General features: G+C 32.1%; 1 protein-coding gene across 2 annotated transcripts in view; it reads left to right on the top strand.

The window, feature by feature from the left end:
* Pp2A-29B (Protein phosphatase PP2A regulatory subunit A) overlaps window positions 1-16,352 on the top strand; it is an 85,911-nt gene extending 69,559 nt beyond the window's left edge. Inside the window, exons 14-16 of one of the 2 annotated variants that reach the window (XM_035363256.2) lie at window positions 1,667-1,809; window positions 11,285-11,376; window positions 15,924-16,352. In XM_035363256.2, the coding sequence (XP_035219147.1) occupies window positions 1,667-1,809; window positions 11,285-11,376; window positions 15,924-15,928 (240 nt within the window). In that variant the 3' untranslated portion in view covers window positions 15,929-16,352. Of the gene's footprint in view, window positions 1-1,666; window positions 1,810-11,284; window positions 11,377-11,467; window positions 13,450-15,923 lie in introns of those variants that run through there. The other variant, XM_035363255.2, reaches the window with a different exon arrangement.
* The last annotated feature ends 4,730 nt before the right edge of the window (window positions 16,353-21,082 follow it).

The following is a 21,082-nucleotide window of genomic DNA, read 5'->3' as shown; positions in this document are numbered from 1 at the left end:
TTTTCAAATTTTGCTTACATGTGCTGTCCCAGAAGGGGGGGAAAGAAATTCAAGATAAAAATTAAAGTTTAATTTTAGCAATGCAATGAAATTTCTTAGATATAAATCTTAAAAAATGTGATCGTAGGCAAAAATACCTGCCCCTTTCAAGTTTTATGTTATTCCACCTCTTTGTTTTGTAACCTAATTTATTTTTTTAAATAAAAAAGTTTAATTATTTTAAATATGAGCTTATTAGTGTGTTATATTTTCATGATAAAAATTAATTACAGAAGTTTCTTTCTTTAGAAAATCAATAAAAAAATAATTTGTCTTTCACTTCATGTCAAGCCTTGACGTTATTTTACCCCCAATTAGTTTGTAAATCTGCCAAAAAATAGGGCAGAACATATTCAGTGACACAGATAAACTAGTCAAGCTAAGTTTGACTACTTTAAATTTGTGTTTTATACCTTTAGGCAGTTTACAAACTAATCGGGAGTAAAATAACCTCAAGGCAACTTGACATGAAGTGGAAGACACATTATTTTTATTGATTTGCTAAATTTATATCTAAAAATTGATTGATTTTTTTATATTTTAAATTGTAGAAATATATTTATAGTCATCTTTATGCAGTGCAGTGCTCAAATTAAACTTTGAATATTAATTTATGTTGAATTTTCTTTCTTTTCTTCTGGGACAGCATATGTAAATAAAATTTGAAAATGGGCCAAACACAAATTATTTATTTTCTGTTAAAAGTGAATGAATGAAAAGTTGATGTTAAAACTCTATGTGTAATAATTGATCATTTTCATTTTCTGCTATTTGCTTGTCAAAAATCAGCTCTTATTGACTTGCTAAAAGTTAGTGTTGCATGTATTTTAATTAGTAACCAATTTTTTTTAAACCTTATGAAAAATCATTTTTTAAAAAGCAAAGAAAATTATAAAACTCACAATGAAAGATCAGTTACAGTTTAGGTATTAATTTTATATTGCATCTTAGTACAGTTGTTTAATTTAGATAGTCTTTGGGGGGATATTGAGCATTATGAAGAAATAATAATGATAATCTGCCTGCTTGGAAATTTGAGTTCATTCTATATGACCATGAAATTTTGTTATACATTTCTAAAATTTTTATAATTAGAATTTTCTAATAAATGTAGTAGTGTGAATGTTCTCAATTTTAGAAGCTTTTATATGTATTATGTATTGCTGCATTATTTCTTATTGCCTTTTTGTTCTTAATAGTGTTTATATTTTATTAATGTAGAATTTTTAAACATGATCTTTAAGTTCTTGTGGCAAATATTGGAAAACATATTACCAAATAATGTAACAGGGTGAATAAGTTAAGAATTTATGTAAGCAGACAATAATAGTTATGGTTAATACCTTGGTATTAAAAAATGTTTCATATGTTAATGTTAGACATAAATAATTAAAAGAGATTGTAGATGGCTTTAGAATATTGGAGTTTTTCTGATATATTAATCAGAGGAATTTGGATGCTATAGAATTTTAAATTATTTTTGATAAAAAAAAAAGTTCATTTGTCTACTGTTTTTAGTGTAAAGTTTTTACCGTTTAAAGTTTGATATTTAAGTATCAACATTAATACATTTATGTGCCTTTGTTTCACATGCAAATGTAATCACTTTTCCTTTAAATTTTTGTAGGTTTTAGCTGAAGCTTGTGGCCCAGAAATAACAGCAAAATATATGCTACCAACAGTGTTGGGATTGGCAAATGACAATGTTGCAAATGTTCGTTTTAATGTTGCAAAAACCTTACAGAGGATAGGTCCAGTTTTAGACAATGCGTAAGTTATTTAATATTTTATAGACTAAATTAATTAATGAGTTTAATCTCCCAAAAAGCATGATTTTTAATGTAGTATTTTAAAGTTAAATTGATGCAGAGTATAGCATGGTAAATTTAATGAGATTTCAAGGACAAAATTCTCAAACCTTGTGTATTAACCAGTAACTAGCAATACACTATCAGCCATACAGAGTGACCCTTCCGCAAGTTCTCGCAGATGGGCCTCATGAACATCAGTAGGCCGGCCAGAGACTTCTGCTTTTTGAATGTCATAGTCTTGTTTTTGAACTTTCGATATCAAACGTTCACATGATTGGTGAAATTGTATAGCTGTTCTTTTGCTACAGAACTGGGAGTAAATGATGGTTCTAATCTGGTAGCATGATAGTTCCATTTCAGACATCTTGTACTGAATTGTAACAATATTTTTTACAAATTTCAAAATACAGTGTTCTAAAGCAAGTCTCTTTCTTTCAAATACCAAAAAATCGTTTGACAAAATGTGATTAAACACAGCAATGCAAACTGTTTGTGCAGACAATATTCGCAGTGGTAGGAAATCTTCGTTAAAACGGGACATATTGCTTCTGCTTCATTTTGTAACAGATCTAGTAAATGTACAGTCAGCTAAAATACAGTTAAAAATTCGTGAAGATGAACAAGCATTGTCCTGAGAATTTTTTATGGGGGAAAGGTCCGCCACCCAGAAAAAAATTTATTCTGAATGCTCACAGAAATCTGATTCAGAGGTTGTGTTCTTGTGTGTGTTTTGATGGTAGTTGGCTATTAATAGTTTTAATAATTATCAGCAAATATGTTTTAGATAAAACCTTCTGGCATATGAGATTTATCCAAGAAACTCTATAAAATTGTTAATCCAGGTTTCATGCTAACACTGTATACTTTGTCTAACAAGCTAGATCAGATTTTTAGCTTTGTTAAATGTATAAAATGCTCTTGAGAATTTTGCAGACTGATTCTTAAGTTATATTATCTGTAGTGTATAACAAGTTAATGTGATTTGCAATCTCTTTCAGCTCTAAACTATGGGTGATTGCTATAGCATTGATTCATTCATGGTTGTATGAATAGCTTCTTTATGTGAATTAAACCTTTCTCAATGACTGTCTGAGCCACCAAACTGCTCTCTTGAGAGAGCGCACTAACAGAATGCATTATTTTTTAGTGACAGGGAATTTGCACTATTAAGTCTAACTTTGGGGAAAAAATTCTCATAAATTAAATTTGTGGTCTAATTGTTCCAATTTTTGGCACATTATGAGAAGAATACTGGATTGTCAGAATTAAATTTTAAAACTTTATTATTATATTTTTCTTAAAACATGTATAAAATAATAAATTCTAGAATGATAAAATTTTTGACTTTCCACATACATATATAATATATATTTATATATTAGGAATACAAGTAAGTCTCTGCCAGTTGATAAAAAATGTTGCCACCTATAAGTTATGCTTAAAATTGTCTGATGTAAAACGTCATATAAGCTTGGACATTTGCTAACAACATAAACTTTGAAATATCAGTTACGATTTTGTATCATTATCATTTATTTTTTTCATGTGAAATTCTCGAGTTTTGAACCAAATGAGTGTTATTTTCGGGAACTTTTGATGTACCTCTTTAATTTGAAAAAGTCTACAGCAGAGGGATATCAATTCATGGCATATGTGAGGGTGCCTTAAGTGAGAGAAGTTGTTGTGAGTCTTTTCAAAAGTTTAAGAACAGTCAATTTGACGTAAAATGCAAAAAAAAAAAGTGGCAGAAGGTTGAAAATGTGTGCACATGTGAAATTTTAAGCATTATTAGATGAAAATTCATGCTGAATGCAAGTAGAACTTGCATCTGTATTAGAAGTGACTCAACAAGCCATTTCACGTTGTTTGAAATCATTGAGAATAATTCAGAAGCAAGTAAATTGTGTTTCATATAAAATGAGTCCGAGAAATGTTGAATGCCAATTTTTTACACTTGAAATGCTATTTTCCAGACATAAACACTTTTCTTTTTTCGTGTAGTCACTGGTGATGAAAAATGAATCCACTATGATAACCCTAAGAAAAAGAAATTAAGGCAGACTGCCTGCCCATGCTTCAACATTGACAACCAAAACAAATATTTATAGGAAAAAAATCAAGTTTTGTATATGGTAGAATCAATATGGTGTCATGTTATGAGTTGTTCAAATTGAACAAAACTATTACTGGGGCTCCCTACCAAACACAGTTGAAGAGTCAAAGAAAAATGCACCAACTACTAACCTAGACATGGCAAAATTATTCTTCTGCATGATACATCTGATCCTCATGTTGCAACGCTGGTTAAAACTTACTCGGAAACACTCAAATGGGAAGTTTTCTCCCTCCCACTGTATTCACCAGACATTGCTCCTTTTTATTACTACATCTTTCAATTGATGATGCGTAGCCTGTCTGAGCAATGATTTAAATCATATGAAGGTACCAGAAATTGGATTGATTTGTGCACATCCTGAAAAGATGAAGTGTTCTTCCGTATCGGTGTACTGCCAGAAAGATTGGAAAAAGTAGCGGCAAGGGATGACAGTACTTTAAATTAAACATAACGTACAATTCTTTCACAACAAATGCCTAATAATAATATGTATATGAAAATATCCAAGCACAATGTGAGGGAATTGTGTTGTCGTGCAAAGTGAAAACCCAGTGGTTTCTCCCAAAAACTTTAATAAAATTAGTACCAAAAAAAAACTTATTGTAGATTTTATTTCATTTCATTGATAAAAATTATTAATAAGATTGTTCATAAAAAACTCAGATCGAAAACAATGAAAGGAAACAAATATTTAAAAAGTAAACAGTGTATGATATACTTTGAGACATAGATGCAAATATACTTCTTTTTTTTTTTTTTTTTTTTCTTTCTTTCTTTAATGATTGTGAGTAAACTATGCACCATCTGTTTCTTCTACTTTATTTAGATTTAAAGTAGGAAAGTGTCTCCCAGAAAGTCTGGGGGAGTATAAAAAATATTTAGCTAAGGGATTATGTTCACCTTAGTGCTCTTACAATATTCACCTTAGTGCTAGTCAAACTCTTAAGAGGAATGAATAAGGCTTGTAAAACAGTAAGACATATATCCCCATATCGCCAAAAATAGAAACAAATTATTCAGGAGCCCCAAGAACAACCTCTATATGTTTATATCAACTGACTCAGTTAATAGCCAACCTGTTTATTTACATTACTCATCTTCATGATTTTTGCTTTCATTTTGAAACAAAATACCAAAAGTAAAAAATAATGCAACAGAATAAAAGTCAGCATTCTCCAGACTCAGAAAATTCCAACATAACAGGTATGTCTAGTGACAATAAAAAATGTTAATTAAATGTTTCACCTAAAAATTCGTATGTAGTTATACCCTTCCTAACAGTTAATTTAAATGGTGATTTGTATATGACACACCCGCCTATGAGGTAACATTGGAAGCCTCTGCATACATGACAGGTCCGTTCCAAAAGGGTTAAATAATCTGCGACTGATGGTTTATGCATACTATTGTAGGAATAGTTTTGTTCTTTGGATTTTGAATTCTTATAAAGCTGCTATTATAAATGTTGTATATCAAAATTTAAATAACATGCATATGTCATAGCTGCCGATTCTCCTGGTTTTTCATCACATCTGGCCATCGTATACATCACTGTTCCACTTATTTCACTTCCGGCAGTGCTTTTTTTGTCTTTTTACTTGCCAGACTGCAAAATAAACTTCAGTGATAGACATGACCACATGAGGCATTAGGTGAAGAAGAGCACAAAAGTACTCAGCTGGCCATTAAAATTGCCACACTAGGAACGAATAATCTGACAAAAGTCAAAACGATGTCACATGAAAGGAAGAAGAGGTATATGTAAATGATTAGTATTTCAGTGTATTTAGACTACGCAGGAGGGAGAAACGATGTTTGAAGCATTGCATAAAAGAAAAGTTGTGTAGTGGATTTCTCATTCGGAAAGCAGTTTGTAAGGTTGGAGTTTGCTCAGAATATCATGTTGTGCCTCGAATAAGAAGAAGAAATGCTTGCCAACAATTGTCGGAATTTGATAGAGGCAGGATTGTTGCATATCAAGAGTGTAGATTATTGTTCCATGATATTGCCGCCGCACTGTTCGACATTCAACCAGTGTCATGCGAATATGGAATTGATGGATTGCTGAGGATCATACTGAGTGGCATGCAGGATCTCAGTGTCCTCCCATGAATAATGCCCAAGAGGAGAGACATAGTGTGAGGTCAGCCCTTCAAAAGCATACAACCACAACCTGGACCAAACATGTCAGAAAATGGGCATGTTTGCAGCACGCCCAGTATCTGCTCGTAGGGTGCGTTGACGTATGCAGCAGTGTGAACTATCAGCACTGCGACCATTACTTCTTGCCTTGACAATGCAGCATAGAGAGAGACGGTGACTCTGGTGCGCCGAATGAAAAAGCTGGATACAGGCATGACACAATGTTGTCTTTTTAACCGTGTCTTGGTTCTGCATGCAGTATTCTGATGGCCATCTACATGTCTGGAGGCTCCAAGGAAACCGCATGTGGCGTGCTTGCATTCGATATCGGCATAGGGGCTCTGCACCTAACATGATGGTTTGGCAGCCATTGTGTACATGACACGCATATCTCTAATTCGGATGGATATAATTTGAACGCGGATCGGTACATTTCTGACATATTATGTCCATTGGTTGTACCCTATCTTCGAGGCCTGCCAAACACCATCTTCCAACAAAATAATGCAAGTCCACATGTTGCACGTCATATTCTGACCTTCCTCGATATACTGGGTATTCAATTGCTGCCCTGATCTGCATGGTCTCCAGATCTGCCACCCATTGAAAACCTCTGGTCACGGGTTGCTAGCAGGCCTGCCAACTCTCTCCAACTAATATGGTTAATGAAGTGTAGTGGAGATTTGAAGTAACATGAAATGAGTTGCCCGTTTCTGTTATCCAAGCCCAGTTCGACTCCATTCCTAACCAGGTAAGGGCCGTTTTAACTGCCAGGGCTGGCAGCTGTTTCTACTGATTTCGCACCTCTGTAAACCCCCCAGACTGCTTACAAATTTAATCATTTTGTCTTCTTGCCATACTGTTACGTGCAATAAATATCCTTTTTGTATTTGCTTTCCTTCATGGTGTTGCAGGTTTAATGCCAGCAGTATAGGTATATTGAATCTACATATATGCTGAAGTCAGTGGAGGGGATTATAACTTAACTACAGTGAAGAGATTTTGTTTTTATGCATTCATTCACATGTGCTATAGTTTAATTTATAGTTAAATGTTAATTAATTTTATTTTTAGCTATTGGTTATTAATTTTATTTTCATCATGATTAAAAAATAAGTAAACTATCTATACCAAAAATTTGTCCATATAAAGTTTTATATGGATAAATTTTAAAAATAAAATAAAATTAGTTAAACAAAACCATAAAATTTAGCACATGCAATTAAATATTAATATATTTGACATCAAAATAACAGTACAAACAATTAAATAATCTGAATCTTGTTTATAAAGCAAATTTAAATCAATTTGGCCTCTTTTTTAAGTGCATCATTGTGCAGCATGGAAACTCTTGGTTTTTCTCAATTTCCATGTAAATCTCATAGTTTTTCAAGGTTCATGGCTATCAATATATTATTCTTAGAGACGTTGAGCAAGTTTTTAATTGAAATTTGCAGAAAGTCTGATTGTGTATAGTTAGGAAGTCATCTACTGAAAGCAATCCATATCAAGGCCATCTAATGTTTTGAATGAGCAGATATCGCTGTTGCATATTAATGGTATTATTGATGTGAATAATGTACAGTGCATTCCCATATAAAGTATTTTGTGAAATAGCCTTATATAATTCAACATTTTTAATTTAATGTTATTTAAAGAAAAAAGTATGTCACCATTTCGAATCGTTTATTTTTATGGTTTCAGTTTAATCAAAAATATAACTGCCCTCCAAGAGTGCAAGATAAAAAAATCCAAGGTCTGATTTTAGAAAAAGGCTGAAATACAAAGTTTGACATTTCATTCCTACTTCTTGTGTTTTTAAAACTTTGCTAAGTAGCCTACCAGCGACAAAGTGAAGTTGAATATAATAATAACAAAGCTGAGTATTGGTAGTTTGACTCAAGTTCAAATGCCGATAAACAGGTTGGTTGCATAAGTGTTTAGAGATGAACTTCCCCATATGGAAACATGAATACTGCAAACCAGTTTCCTATATTTCTCCTTAGGCAGATAGTAAAGGGAGCTTGAATTGTTAGGCTAAGATTTAGCTAAAAATAAAATTTATGAGGTACATTTACAAAAAAAAGTAAAGGACTGACAGCTGTTGATAATAATGCTGTGGATCAGTCATAGCAGCTAGTCCCAACACAGAATAAGCCTGCTTACACTCCGAAAGAATAAAAACTGTGTTGACATTTATGTGCAGGTTTCATGAAGATCTAAAGTATCTGTAACACAGTATAACAGATGATAAATATGATGCTAGCTATTTATATATGTAACGTAAAAATATGTTACGCAAACTTCTAGTTTTAATTGTCAGTAGCCTCTTTTATTCTTCGTTTTAATTTAGGTGTTTCTCCTTTCTGTCCTAAAAATGGTAACTATTTATGCTATATCACTGTAAAGTGGGTCATTTAAAATTAATTCCTATCATATGATCTTACATAATGTTGCAATGCATGTATGTTTAGCCAATCAGCTGATAAGATTTCAATTAAAATCTAAACTTTTTAAGAACTAAAAATCTTTCAACAGTCAATCTTTCATTCTTTTGAACTCATTGCACTTTCCCCACTTACTTGCTTCCAATTAACACATTAGTGCAATAACACTCCGTCATGGCAGACAAGTTTTATCTAGAAAATTCAAAAAGTGTGTTTGCCCACCTGTAAGTTCAAAAGTTCTAATGTCTACTGATGAAATGTTGCGTTACTACTGCAATTCGTACCTAATTCAGTTTCAACTATTTTTCGGCTACCTATTCAATATTTAAAAATGAAAAATATTTTCACTTCACTTTCGTAAATGCATTACATTCGTCAGTTAAAAACTTTAGATTATTATCAAGTGAATTTAGTTGTTTTTGCCCCCCTCCCCAAAAAAAATTTTAAAATACACTGGGGCCTCATTACATTTTACATCCAAAATTAGTTCTGAAATATGATTTTTTTAAAGTGAAAGGTGTTATTGTTCAAGTTATGAAAGTGTAATAATTGAGAATTTTTTAAATGGTTTCGAATTTATAAATTTTGTAATTTTGATGTTATTTATTTTTAATATCATTGTCATAGTGTGCGCTTAAACTTTTTTACCACCATGCAATATGTAATTTGATCGTTCGTTTGCGTAATTACAAATGTTTTATACAATATAATATTGGTAATAATTTATTGTTTTGCTTGCTTGTTTGCGACTAACGCGTAGCAGCTTAAATTGTCTTGAGATATAATCAACTTCCAAAAATGTGATATTCGGTGCAGATTCTGCCCTTAATAATGTTTGAATCAGAATATGCATCTTAAAAATTATCTTCTCCAGAAATAAAAATATATTGAATCTATAGCTACATTTAGTTTTATCATTCTATCTGTGTAGAAAACCTTTCAAATATATTACATATATATCAGAACCATAGCTATGGTTTTTAACGCCCAGGGACAACTGAAGATTTTGCACCCCCATTTGTGTGTCAAAAATGATAAATATTTCATTCTAAAATTTCATAATATCCGTTTGGCACACCCTAGATGCTGCACCCGTGGACAGATGTCCCCCCTTTTCCCAGCCTAGCTATACCACTGACATATATATGTGTGTGTATAAGATAAAATATAATTTGAATTAGCAATAGCCCCTTAATGTTAATTTATTTTATTTTATTTCTCTATTCTAAAAATAATCTTTTTTTACACTGTGTGATTTTGAGATTAATGTATGTCATATGATGTGATATAAATGGAACAAAAACAGCCAAGAATAATTTTACAGCAGTATTATTTATCTAGTCAAATGCTTTGAGAACCAAAACTATCTCGCTCTAAATTAAGATTTCATCCTTTACAAAAGTCTCTTTCTTTCTGCACTTATGTAGACTGCTGTGATTATAATTTGCAGGTTGATCATGTAAACGTAAGTATCTGATGCATAGAGATGATAAGTCATTGAAACTGATTGACATGTTTTATTTCTGGATAAATTCTTCAGAAATGCATTCTTGAGTTGTAGAGTGCGAAAAGTACAATCTGTGTGCCTGTTCTTGATCACATTTATGCTTTTTTGCCTCATTATATCAATACATCTGATGAAAGAGAACTAATCGGTAACAAGTTTGTAGAACACAAACTGAGAGCAGTGTTGTGATTTGTAAGATAAAAAAAAATTTGAACCAGAAGGATTTAGTTCAGTTATGTTTCTGCGAGTAATTAATAAATTCCTGTTTCGAAAGTTGAAATCATTATTGGCTGAAGTCTTATATAAGCAATTACTGTTCTTAGGATGGAAAAGCGAAAGTTAACAACTCGGAAATTATTTTTAAATGTATTTTGTATGCACGTAGGCTGTGAAAACATTTTAATTTTTTATTTTTATGGTGTATACTTAAACAATGGTTAGAGGAACCAGTTTATTTCCTTACCTTTTCTTCTTTGATAACTGTTTCCAAATAGCATTTTGATAGAACCTGTGGATTTTTTATTTTCTACATGTTAATAATACAGATATCAGCAGTTGAAATGCTATTGTTCGGTGACAAATTAGACATTCTGTATCTGGTGAAAACCTGTTCTCTTAAAAATTCGCCATGAAACTGCTTTATAATTCATCAGTTTATTCATAACCAATCCTAATATAGAAAGTGTCTGTTTTAAGGTAATTTTTTTGCTGCAGCTTTATGTTTTATGCATCTTGCAAATCGGGATTTGAATCTATTATGCAACTGTATTTATTACCTTGACTTTTCAGAGAAGATAAGCTATGATAGTCAAGTTGATGACCACTACACAATGTTGTATACTAGAAACTGAATATAAATCACATTTTATCCCCCAAAAAATGAAAGTTATGAGGTTGAAAATATTGTTCAATTTCTCACTTATGTATTGTGTGCAAAAGACTTGCATTTAAACGTAGTGAAAATGCTAAATGAGCTATAAAAGTTCATTGGGGGATTGCAGTAAATATGATTGTTATAAAAATGAATATTACAGATGGGGGGAAAGCATAATATAATTTGAATTAATTTTAAAAGCAAAGCATAATATAATTTGAATTAATTTTAAAAGCAAGCAAAATTTATAAATTTCATTACATGTTTGAGACTATTTTGAGGTTATAGCGCTATGTATATATATATATATATATATATATGTTTATGTTTTTACTTTGAATTTTTTAGGGCTTTAGAGAGTCAAGTGAAGCCTTGCCTTGACAAATTGAACAATGACAATGATATGGATGTTAGATATTTTGCTTCTGAAGCTCTAGCAGGTAATTATTGCAGCACTGATCTTTTAAAGCCAAATTTAAAAAAAAAAAAAAGATTATGTTATAAATAATTATAATTTTATTTTGTTTACAGTATTAGGGGCTTAATCTTCTACTGTGTTGTCTACCAAGAAAAGAGGCTTTTATTTTACTTTAAAAAGTGGTTCGAGTCATCATTTACTTTCTTCATATTGAATTAAAAACACTTCCAACAGCAAATTTTACACTGTGCTAGTGCAGACAAGCTAATAATTGTGCAATAATTCATCATAATCTCCAGCCTAATTAACTATCATTGTGAAAAACGTGATGAATTGTTGGCAAGTTGTTCATACTTAACACAGTATCGCTATCATAAAAGAAAATAATTTTAAGCTGGTTAAAGAAATAAACCTGATTATGCATTTTTCTTTCCTTTTTATTTAACTGAATAACTCCTTGAAAATGCTTACTTTAATATTTTGTCTTTGTTTCCTGAATTGTAATTAAACCATCACTTAATTTTTTTTCAAGTAACTTCAGAAATACTTATTGGTGTCTATCTCATATTTATAACTAATGGAATTATTCAATATTCATAAAACTTCAATTACCTTCTTCATCAGTGTGTATTTAAGAATCAAACGTTTAGCTATTACTCTATATTTGGTTGCTTGTATTGCATTGATTCGTAATCAAGATTGAATTCTTTCATGTTTTTCGTTATAGGAAGTAAGTTATTAAATTATTACATTCAAATAGTTTAAAAGGGTTAAAGAAAAGGCTTTTAACTGTTTTGTGTAGGACATGGTATACAGAAATTAATTTTGTTTTTTTTCTCAGATTATGTTTTAAAAGACTGCTTTTTAAAAAAGCTTATTCATCTTGTGTAGGATCAGCTTTTTTCCTCTCTGAATTTTTTTATTTGTGTGTGGTTGAAACTATTTTTTGTGAATGCTGATACATCAGTTATTTACCTTCTGTATAGATAATAGCATTAATTTATAAATAATGTGCAAGCAGTTTAAAGCTTGGAATTTATTTGTGGTTTTTGTAAGTAAATGCTCAGTAAAGACTGCAAATGTGAAAGTTTGTACTAGTGTGTTTTTGTGCATCACAAGAGCTACACATCCCACTGTATAGCTGGATACTTATTTATAGATCAGAGTCATCTAGGAAATGCTGGACCATTTTAACCTGGATACACAAGTTGTGTAGTTCTACTTATTAACTAGATCTGCCTTCCCCCTCTCTAGTTAAAATTCAGCAGAAAATATTCATAACCTTGACATCTGTGTTTATAAATTCATATTTCTGTATTGATTACTTTGCTTTTCTGTATATGTTGTGGAAGTATTAAAATTGAATTATTGACAAAGTGGTAATCATGTTTGTATGTGTTTGAAATTGTGTAGTAATTTTGTAGAGTGTTTAAAATCTTACCTAGGTTGTCATTTGTAAATTATTATAAGTATTTGTTTCTGCACGATACAAATTTACTGTTTGATAAATCTTTACTACGACAACTTATGATATACTGAATAAGTTGCTGCTTATGAGCATAAAGAACTTTAGCAGAAATTTAAGCGTTTTTTAAAGTATAATAGCTTTTATTTTCTAATATTTTTGCTCATAGTTGAATATTTAGCATTAAGTTGTACAAGTTATGGTATATTTTTGTTTTTAATTTATCGTAGATGAATATTTTCGTATATCATTTTGAAAACTATCAAATTAAAAGTAATTTTCAAATGTTATAACTGATAGACTTTGAAAATGTAGGTAAAGTTTTAAAGCTCTAGTTAGAGAGGAGTAAAATTTGTTATTTTTTAATTTTGTTAATATTGTTGATAAAATGCTGTGTTACATAAAAAACACTGCCATTCATGCTTGGTGAGATACAGTGCATTTTATAAATGCATACATTATTCCCATTAATTAAAGTCCTGCATATATTTTTAAGCTATAATTTAATTACTGCTTGGAAAAGTAACTGCTGTTATAAAGCTAAATGCTTCAAGTATGTATAAGTATTTATAATATGGCTGCAGAAATGTGCTAAGGACCAATACATTAAAAGAAACAATGTAATAGTTATTACAGATGCATTTGTGTGCAGTTATTTCATATTTTATTGTCAATATATATACTCTGAAAATAGCTATTCATAATGGAAACAAATGTTGAAATGTTAATGCCATTTTCTATGTTTTAAAACGTATGTTTTAAAACTTTCATACACTCTTTCATACACATATTCATATAATTAAATAGGAAAAGTATTTTAAGAGCTTTTATTAAAAATGTACTTTTAAACTATGCTCAATTGCATAGTGTGAGTTATGAGTGAAAAGCAGAGGTATCCAAGGAACAGTTACCATTATATGTACTAATACAAGGACAGTGTGGGAAACAGGAGCATTTATCGGTAGGGTCTTTTGTTCAAGACTTGAATCTGGTGTTGATATATTTTTTATTTAAAAAATCATTCTATATTTTTTACTAAACATCCTTTCAGACCTTAAATTATTACAAATTTGTTTTTAATGGACTTATAAAACTGATTTCTGATATTCAGCAAAATATTTACAAAAAATTTATTTGTTACTTTCAATATTAAACTCATTTACAAAACTTAATAAAATGTGGTGTTAATTTTTTGTATGAATGATGATTAAAATTATAAAATTCAAAAAGTGTATGAATTGCACAGTAATTCATGTGGAATTTAGACACAATATGATTTTATTTTAAAAACAATTACCTTTTTGTATTCTATTTAGATTCCTCCAGCACATTAGAACATTAATATATCTACCTAAATAAATGTTCTCTGAACTTTTGTTGGGATTTATTTCATGCTCTGAACAGTTGTCTCATTTTTCTGAAGAATTCAGATTTCTCTGGTAAATTAAAATTTGAGTGCTTAATGTACATTAAAATTTTGTTTTGAATACCCTGCATTTTATATCTTGGATATGTTCAAATATAAATATTCCTGACAGGTGGGTTATAAATAAAATTTTGAGAATTCATTTTATGTCAATAATCTAAGGGTTAGTTTTTCAGAGTGCCCTTTCATAATGAACCAATTAACTCAACATCGTAAAGATTAAATAGAGAGCAGAATTAGAGAAAAAATACTTTATAGTCACTTAGGGAAAATGAAAGAGAAAGTCAACATGACTTCAGAAAGTTTAGGGAGAAAATGTAAACTTTTTTAAGAATATTAAAAGTATTGAAAAATTAATGGTGATTATCAAGATTCAGTTCCGATATCTGGTTATCCCAAATCTAGCACATTAACCATTAAGCTAAAGAGAATGCAGATATTCTTGGCTTCTAAATGTTTGATATTTTTAAAAAACATTATGCACAACATTATAGATAAAAGTAGATAGAAGAGATATTGTGATTCATAGGCTCCTTGATTGCATGGATATGAATCAGAATTCGTCGATGCTACGGTAATTGTGAAGAAGTATCCAATGCAGAATTGAGTCTGTGAGAATAATGTTGGAACAGTTTCCAAAGCAGAATTTAGTCTGTGAGAATAATGTTGGAACAGTTTAATGTCTATTTATAATATTGAATATTATGTAATGACAGTTGCATTTTAGTTTTGCACTGTTGTTAAAAAATACGAGGGCCATCCAGGAAGTAGATTACGTTTCCGTCTGTGTCCGCTAGGGGCGTGGCTAGCGCGGCCATCTTGGAGTCAGAGCGTTGCGCAGCTCAGTCTGCATCTAGTCGTGCTAGTGAGAGGTTCGTGCTGTGCTCCGTTCAGATACTGTGACGGTTTGAAATGTCTGCGTTAATTGAAAATCCCGCGAGGTGCGCTCAGTAATAAGGTTTCTGACTGCAAAAAACTGTAAACCGATAGAAATCTATCGGCAGCTTCGTGAAGTGTATGGGGACAACATTATCACTGAAGGTGGAGTGCGTCAGTGGGTCATAAGATTTCAAAATGGCCGAACCAATGTTCACGACGAAGATCGAAGTGGGAGACCCAGCATAGTGACCGCCGAACTTCTCAAAAAAGTCGATGCTAAAGTCCGTGAAAATCGAAATTTCACAATAACGGAACTTTCTTTGAGTTTTCCACAAATTTCGCGAAGTTTGTTGCACGAAATCATCAGCGAAAAGCTTGGTTACCACAAGTTTTGTGCAAGATGGAAGGCAAGAAGAGGTAACGAAGTGGTTGAAGGCGCAGGCGGCCGAATTTTTCGACGAAGGAATTTCCAGGCTCGTACATCGCTACGATAAATGCCTTAATTTGTATGGTGACTATGTAGAAAAGTAGTATTTGAGTGTGGCTTTCATCTGTATATAATAAAATTTGTTTCCTATACTTTGTTTATTTTTTTATTCCAAAACGTAATCTACTTTCTGGATAGCCCTCGTATCACAGATTTAAGGCTTTTAACTTTATATCGCTTCTTGTATTATTGTCCTTTTCTGTCACCATTAAGTTTTATGAGAGAAGTTTATCTTAAAGCATTTCTTGTAGAGTTAACCCATTAACTGCCAATTTTTTTGCTCTCGATTTACATTTATTTCTTTGTGTCTAGATTGACATAGTGGAAATTGGAATATAAATGGAATCTGCCATGAGCCCCAAATGAGGATCGACGTTCAAGTAGCCCTCACCGAAAAATTCACGTTGAGAATAAATAGTTAATAAATTTATTCTAAAACCATGAAAGAACACCACTGCAGTACACAGGAGTTGGAAATGATGTACATAATAATATGACATACCACATTTTGAAAATGTTGAAATCTTGAAACTCGCAAAAATTTTACTTCTCACAAATAATACTCTCCAGGTCACTCATTTAACAAGTACTACTCAACAACTCACACAAAACCTTGTGAAAGGTTTAAACAACAATGTAAAAAAATAACCATTGTTGCCAACCTAAGTAAAGTTAGCAAATTTCTGCTACTAAGATAAATCCCCAAATGAGGACCATGGCAATAAATAGGTTGAAAGTGAATTAGTTTTCAAAATGTCTGCTATATATGGGTACATGTAGAGCTATTTTACTATTATATGCACCATATTCTAGCCCGCAGAGATGTGCATCAAATAGTGTAATGAACAAAACAATTAGTCACAGAATTTCAAACCAAGATGATAAAAAAGCTTTAGTTAACATTTAGAAAACAACTTAAAGTGCAACATCCCAATGTGTTTCATTCGAATACTCAAATATATAAAGCAGCACCACTTTCTTGTGAAAAATTTCAAGTTATCACACAGCATAATTCATTGTTACAGTGTTGCCATGCTACCTGAAAAACTGGGAAAAGTCGGGGAATTTCATATGGCGATCCCCAAAAAAAGCGATTTTTGTGCCAATTTTAGAAGCAATCACTTTCTTATCGAATATATTTATATATTGTGTGAGCATCATTCTTTTGAAAGGCATCGAGATTGTCTTTTCGAAAGGCAAAGCAAGTTTCCAGCATCTTTGGTTTCCATGCTTATGTGCAGGGCATGTTGAACGAAAGCAAATTCTCCCCATTCTCGTATTAAAAAAAAAAAAAAAAAAACTTTTAACCTTTTGTGCTTTCTTAAATGCCTTGTCATTTTGCACTAAAATTATATATATATAAAATCAGTCATCTACGAAATACCATCGATTTTTGTAGCTCAGTTTTTAATCTTTAAGTAATTAACTTTATTTTAATGTTATTCGTATCATTTAATAAGGTTTCTTAAAATTTATATAAATCTCAGTCCTCAGTGGAGAAAACAACTTCTATTATAGTTATGAAAGTAATACTTTAAGGATTATATATATGTGTATACGTAGTCTTATATAATTGGCAAATATATGTGGTTTCAATTGGTATCATAATTAATTTACTCTCATCACAGCTAACACAGATAGCCTGGAATTTTCCTAAAACACACCTGGAGAAGCTGAAAAAGTCAAGGAATTTCATTCTCATGTTTGAGTGACAACCCTGTTGTTAACCCCTAAGAATCTCTCGGATCGTAGGCAGTTTCCTTCACAATTGTAAAGTCACTTACCAGCGAGATGGGGTCAGTGTCACCCATGACTATTACAGAGTCGTCCCCTCCCCCAATGGTCCAAAATTATAGAATGTCTTTGAGAATACTGCACTAGATATAGATTTCAAAGGAAATTCACAAATCCAGGCCTGCACTGACGACTTTATCATAATCATTCAAGGAGGTAATTGCACTGAAATAGAAAACAAAGCGAAAAAAGCATTAGATCTTATCACTGACTGGAGCCTCAAACTCGAGCTTAAATTTAGCATTGATAAGACAAAAATGATCACCTTTCCTAAATAAATTTATTCCAATAATAAGGTAATACAGTCAAATACCGAAAATCCGTTGACCTGAAATAAGCGTTGCCTCTCAAAATAAAAACACTCAGTCTATTGGTTCCGGAAACCTCAACATTGAGAACGAAATATCGAAGAAAAAAATACCGAATAATGACGTCATAATTACTGAATAATAATGAGTCAAAACAGAAATACCAAATTATTGATATAAAAAAGTTTTAAAAAATACATTAAATAAGATAAGTTTTTTTCCCTCTAATCTGCATCGAGGTAAAAAAGCAGACGATTTACTGAACTCTGGTCAAGTTCATGATTCACGTTGTTATATTTTCTGAGCTTTGTTATTTCATTTCACGAGATTGTTTAGTGCTCCCTTTTTTTTTATCCGGATATTTTGTGGATAAATTAAGAATATTTTTAATTTCAGCCCTTTTTAATGCAATAACAGATAAGAAACGCACTCATGCTAGGATTCCAGCGCCCGGGGACAACTGAAGAATTTGCGCCCCTTTCTGTGTGCCAAGAATAGAAAACATTTCATTAAAAAATTTCGTAGCATCAATTTGGCGCCCCCTGGATGCTGCGCCCGGGGACAAGTGTCCCCCCTTGCCTCACCCTAGCTACGCCACTGCACTCGTGATTTTACTGCTTGCAACGTTGAAAAACGTAAACACGTTGCATCGATGGTAACGCAAAAAGTGCAAATTCTGCAAAAAATGGAAGCAGGTGCTACACCTCGATTTATAGCAGAATGGTATGGAATTGCGACACTATTGTGTATGATATACGGAAGAATAAAGAAAAGTTGTTGAAATTTTTTCAAGTTTCAGAGCAAGTAGGTGCAGCGTATGTCACTTTCCACAGAACTTAAAAATCTTTTCTTATGGCTCTAAAGTTTCAAAGCAAGTAGGTGCAGCCTATGTCACTTTCCACAACAATAGAGAAATTCACTCAGCATGGTTCAAACTTAGCGAGCATGCCTTGGTTTTCCAGGCTGAGCCCTTCACTTTAAAGAAGGCAGCTCTCTGGGCAGGCAATACTAGTTTTCCCATCCATCAGCTTCTACACGAACAGCATGAACGTCCTACAGGCCCTAAACAAGAACTGCATGCTTCCACATCTCCTCATTAAAAGAAATGCTTATTACCCTGTCTTCTTCCAGACAAGTGTCTGGTGGGTACGTGGTCATCAAGGTAACAAAAAGGCTGACTCCTTAGCTAAAGAAGCCACGAATCACCCTTTCATCGATTCGAGAGATCCCACTCTCCTTAGTCACTGCCAAACACAAGATCTTCTGAGCCTTCTTGTCCATCTGGCAAGCCCCCTGGGATGACTCAGATACCGGTCGACACATCCTATCTTTCCCGTGGTCTCTGCCAAAAGGCTCAAAACAGACTTCTGTCTACAGCAAGCTTTCACAAATCACGTACCTCATCTGCCATTAAAATGTCAAATGCGCCTGCAGTTCTTCAGCAGACATTTCACATTACATCTATGACTGTCCAGTCACTTCTTCCATCAGAGCCTCCCTTCCTCATCTCCAGGGATCGCATAGCCTCAGAGACCTTCTTCAGGATTACTATGAACAACAAGGCGTCAGAGCCATCATAGAGTATGTCTATTCTAAGAGGAACATAATCATAGCAGATAACCAGGTCTAGACCCCTGATGAAATGTAAAGGCAGCAAGACTATTGATGTATATATGTAAATATCTAAACTAACCCTTTTTTGCTAATTTTATACCATTATGCCCAAAGCATTGTAAGTTGGAGCATCCAACAAAAGTAATACACTAATCTTAAATCTGTTTATTAATAATAAGCTTGAAAAAATAAACAACCAAAAAAAAGTTGCAGATACAATGATCAGGATAACACGACTGGCCTGTTGTGGCCATTGAGAGGCGAAGCAGTCATAATAATAAAAAAATTTTTGAAAAAAACCTGTTTCAATATGCATTTCTAAGCAGTTCCCCTTGGAAAAAAATAGTACTCATTCAAACTGAAAAAATAAAGTAATGTACCATTTTCTAATGTTTTCATCCTTTTTTTTTTTATACTATTCTTTTGATTGTTTCTCTTCATCATCAACTTATTGCGATTAAATGATGGCAGTGAGGTTTGGTTCTTGCTTTCTGAATAATGAATCGTAGCTTCATTCAGTTACATCTGCTTTTCTAAATATTTACCTTATAAGGCACCTCTTTTTTCTGTTTCTTGATTTTGCTTCTTTCAGTTACCCTGTATTGTTACAAGTTGGAAACCTTCTTTCCTTTGATCATGCTGAAATTTTCTGTCTGCATTAACTAGTATATTTTGAGAGAAGTTATCTCTTAAAAACATTTCTTGCAGAGTTAGTCTTTTTAATAACCTAGCCATTGAAATACACCTCTCTTTTATTTGACTCATTTCTCTCCTTTAAAATTTTGGTTACTTTGTTCATCTGGGTGTGAAAAATGAGAAATAATGAATCAAAATTATAAAAGATACCTGAAATATTTTAAATTCTTATGAGAGAAAACATTAAATGCTTTACCAGAATATGCTTAAATGGCAATATTTTTGCCAAGAATTTTTTCCACAGATCACATTTCTCTTTCTAGTTCTAAGAAAAAGCACTATGAACTGCCTTAAAACTATGTCATGTAAAATAAGTTGGGCAGTGGTAAACTGATTTTGAAAGCTACTCTGGTTATCAGTAATTGATTGTCATCTGTGTTTTGGGGTCATGATTGGATTCATGCATGCTTTTTTTTAAACTTATAATAATTAAATGATGAACATATAAGAACATGCTAATTATTAAAATGAAGCTGGGGACATATGATATTGTGGAACTTGTAAACTGGATATGTAATGAATAATAGGAAAATAGTGTCATTTTTCTCAGAACAAGAATTGAAAGAAAAATTACTGGTAATTTTTGGAAATATCTGAAAGGAAGACTCTGCCAAGCAGCATGCGAGTTTCTCTGACAAAAATGTTAAAAACATTATTTTGTACTTATGGATTGCTTTCACTTTAGTGTACCATTTTAAAATCATCTCTGAAATGTAGCAAAACAGTGAGGGCATTGAGTATTCCTAGTAATTGGCTCCTACACAAGCATCTACCTTTAAATGCTCCATAATCATATCATAAGTTGTATAGTTTCAGAAGGAATGAATGCAGAAACCTAATTTTTTGTGTCAAATAATATATATATACAAAAATAAAAAAAAAATAAGAGAACTTAATGGAGAAGATGCCAGTTATTTTTTAGTCATGGCCAGTGTGGAATGAAATTGGAAGGTATTTTCTGATTCACTGGTAAGGCCTGATCTTTGCCTTCTTTCCTAACACTCACTTTTTATTTTGTTAAACTTTTGTAGGTGGAAATACTTTTCGACAGCGCACACA

The sequence above is a fragment of the Stegodyphus dumicola genome, chromosome 3, assembly GCF_044657685.1.
Source record: "Stegodyphus dumicola isolate Sdum_Otavi_A_Nest chromosome 3, ASM4465768v1".
NCBI classification, from domain to species: Eukaryota; Metazoa; Arthropoda; class Arachnida; order Araneae; family Eresidae; genus Stegodyphus; species Stegodyphus dumicola.
Note: the sequence above shows the minus strand (reverse complement) of the source record. Positions and strands in the feature narration are given on the sequence as shown.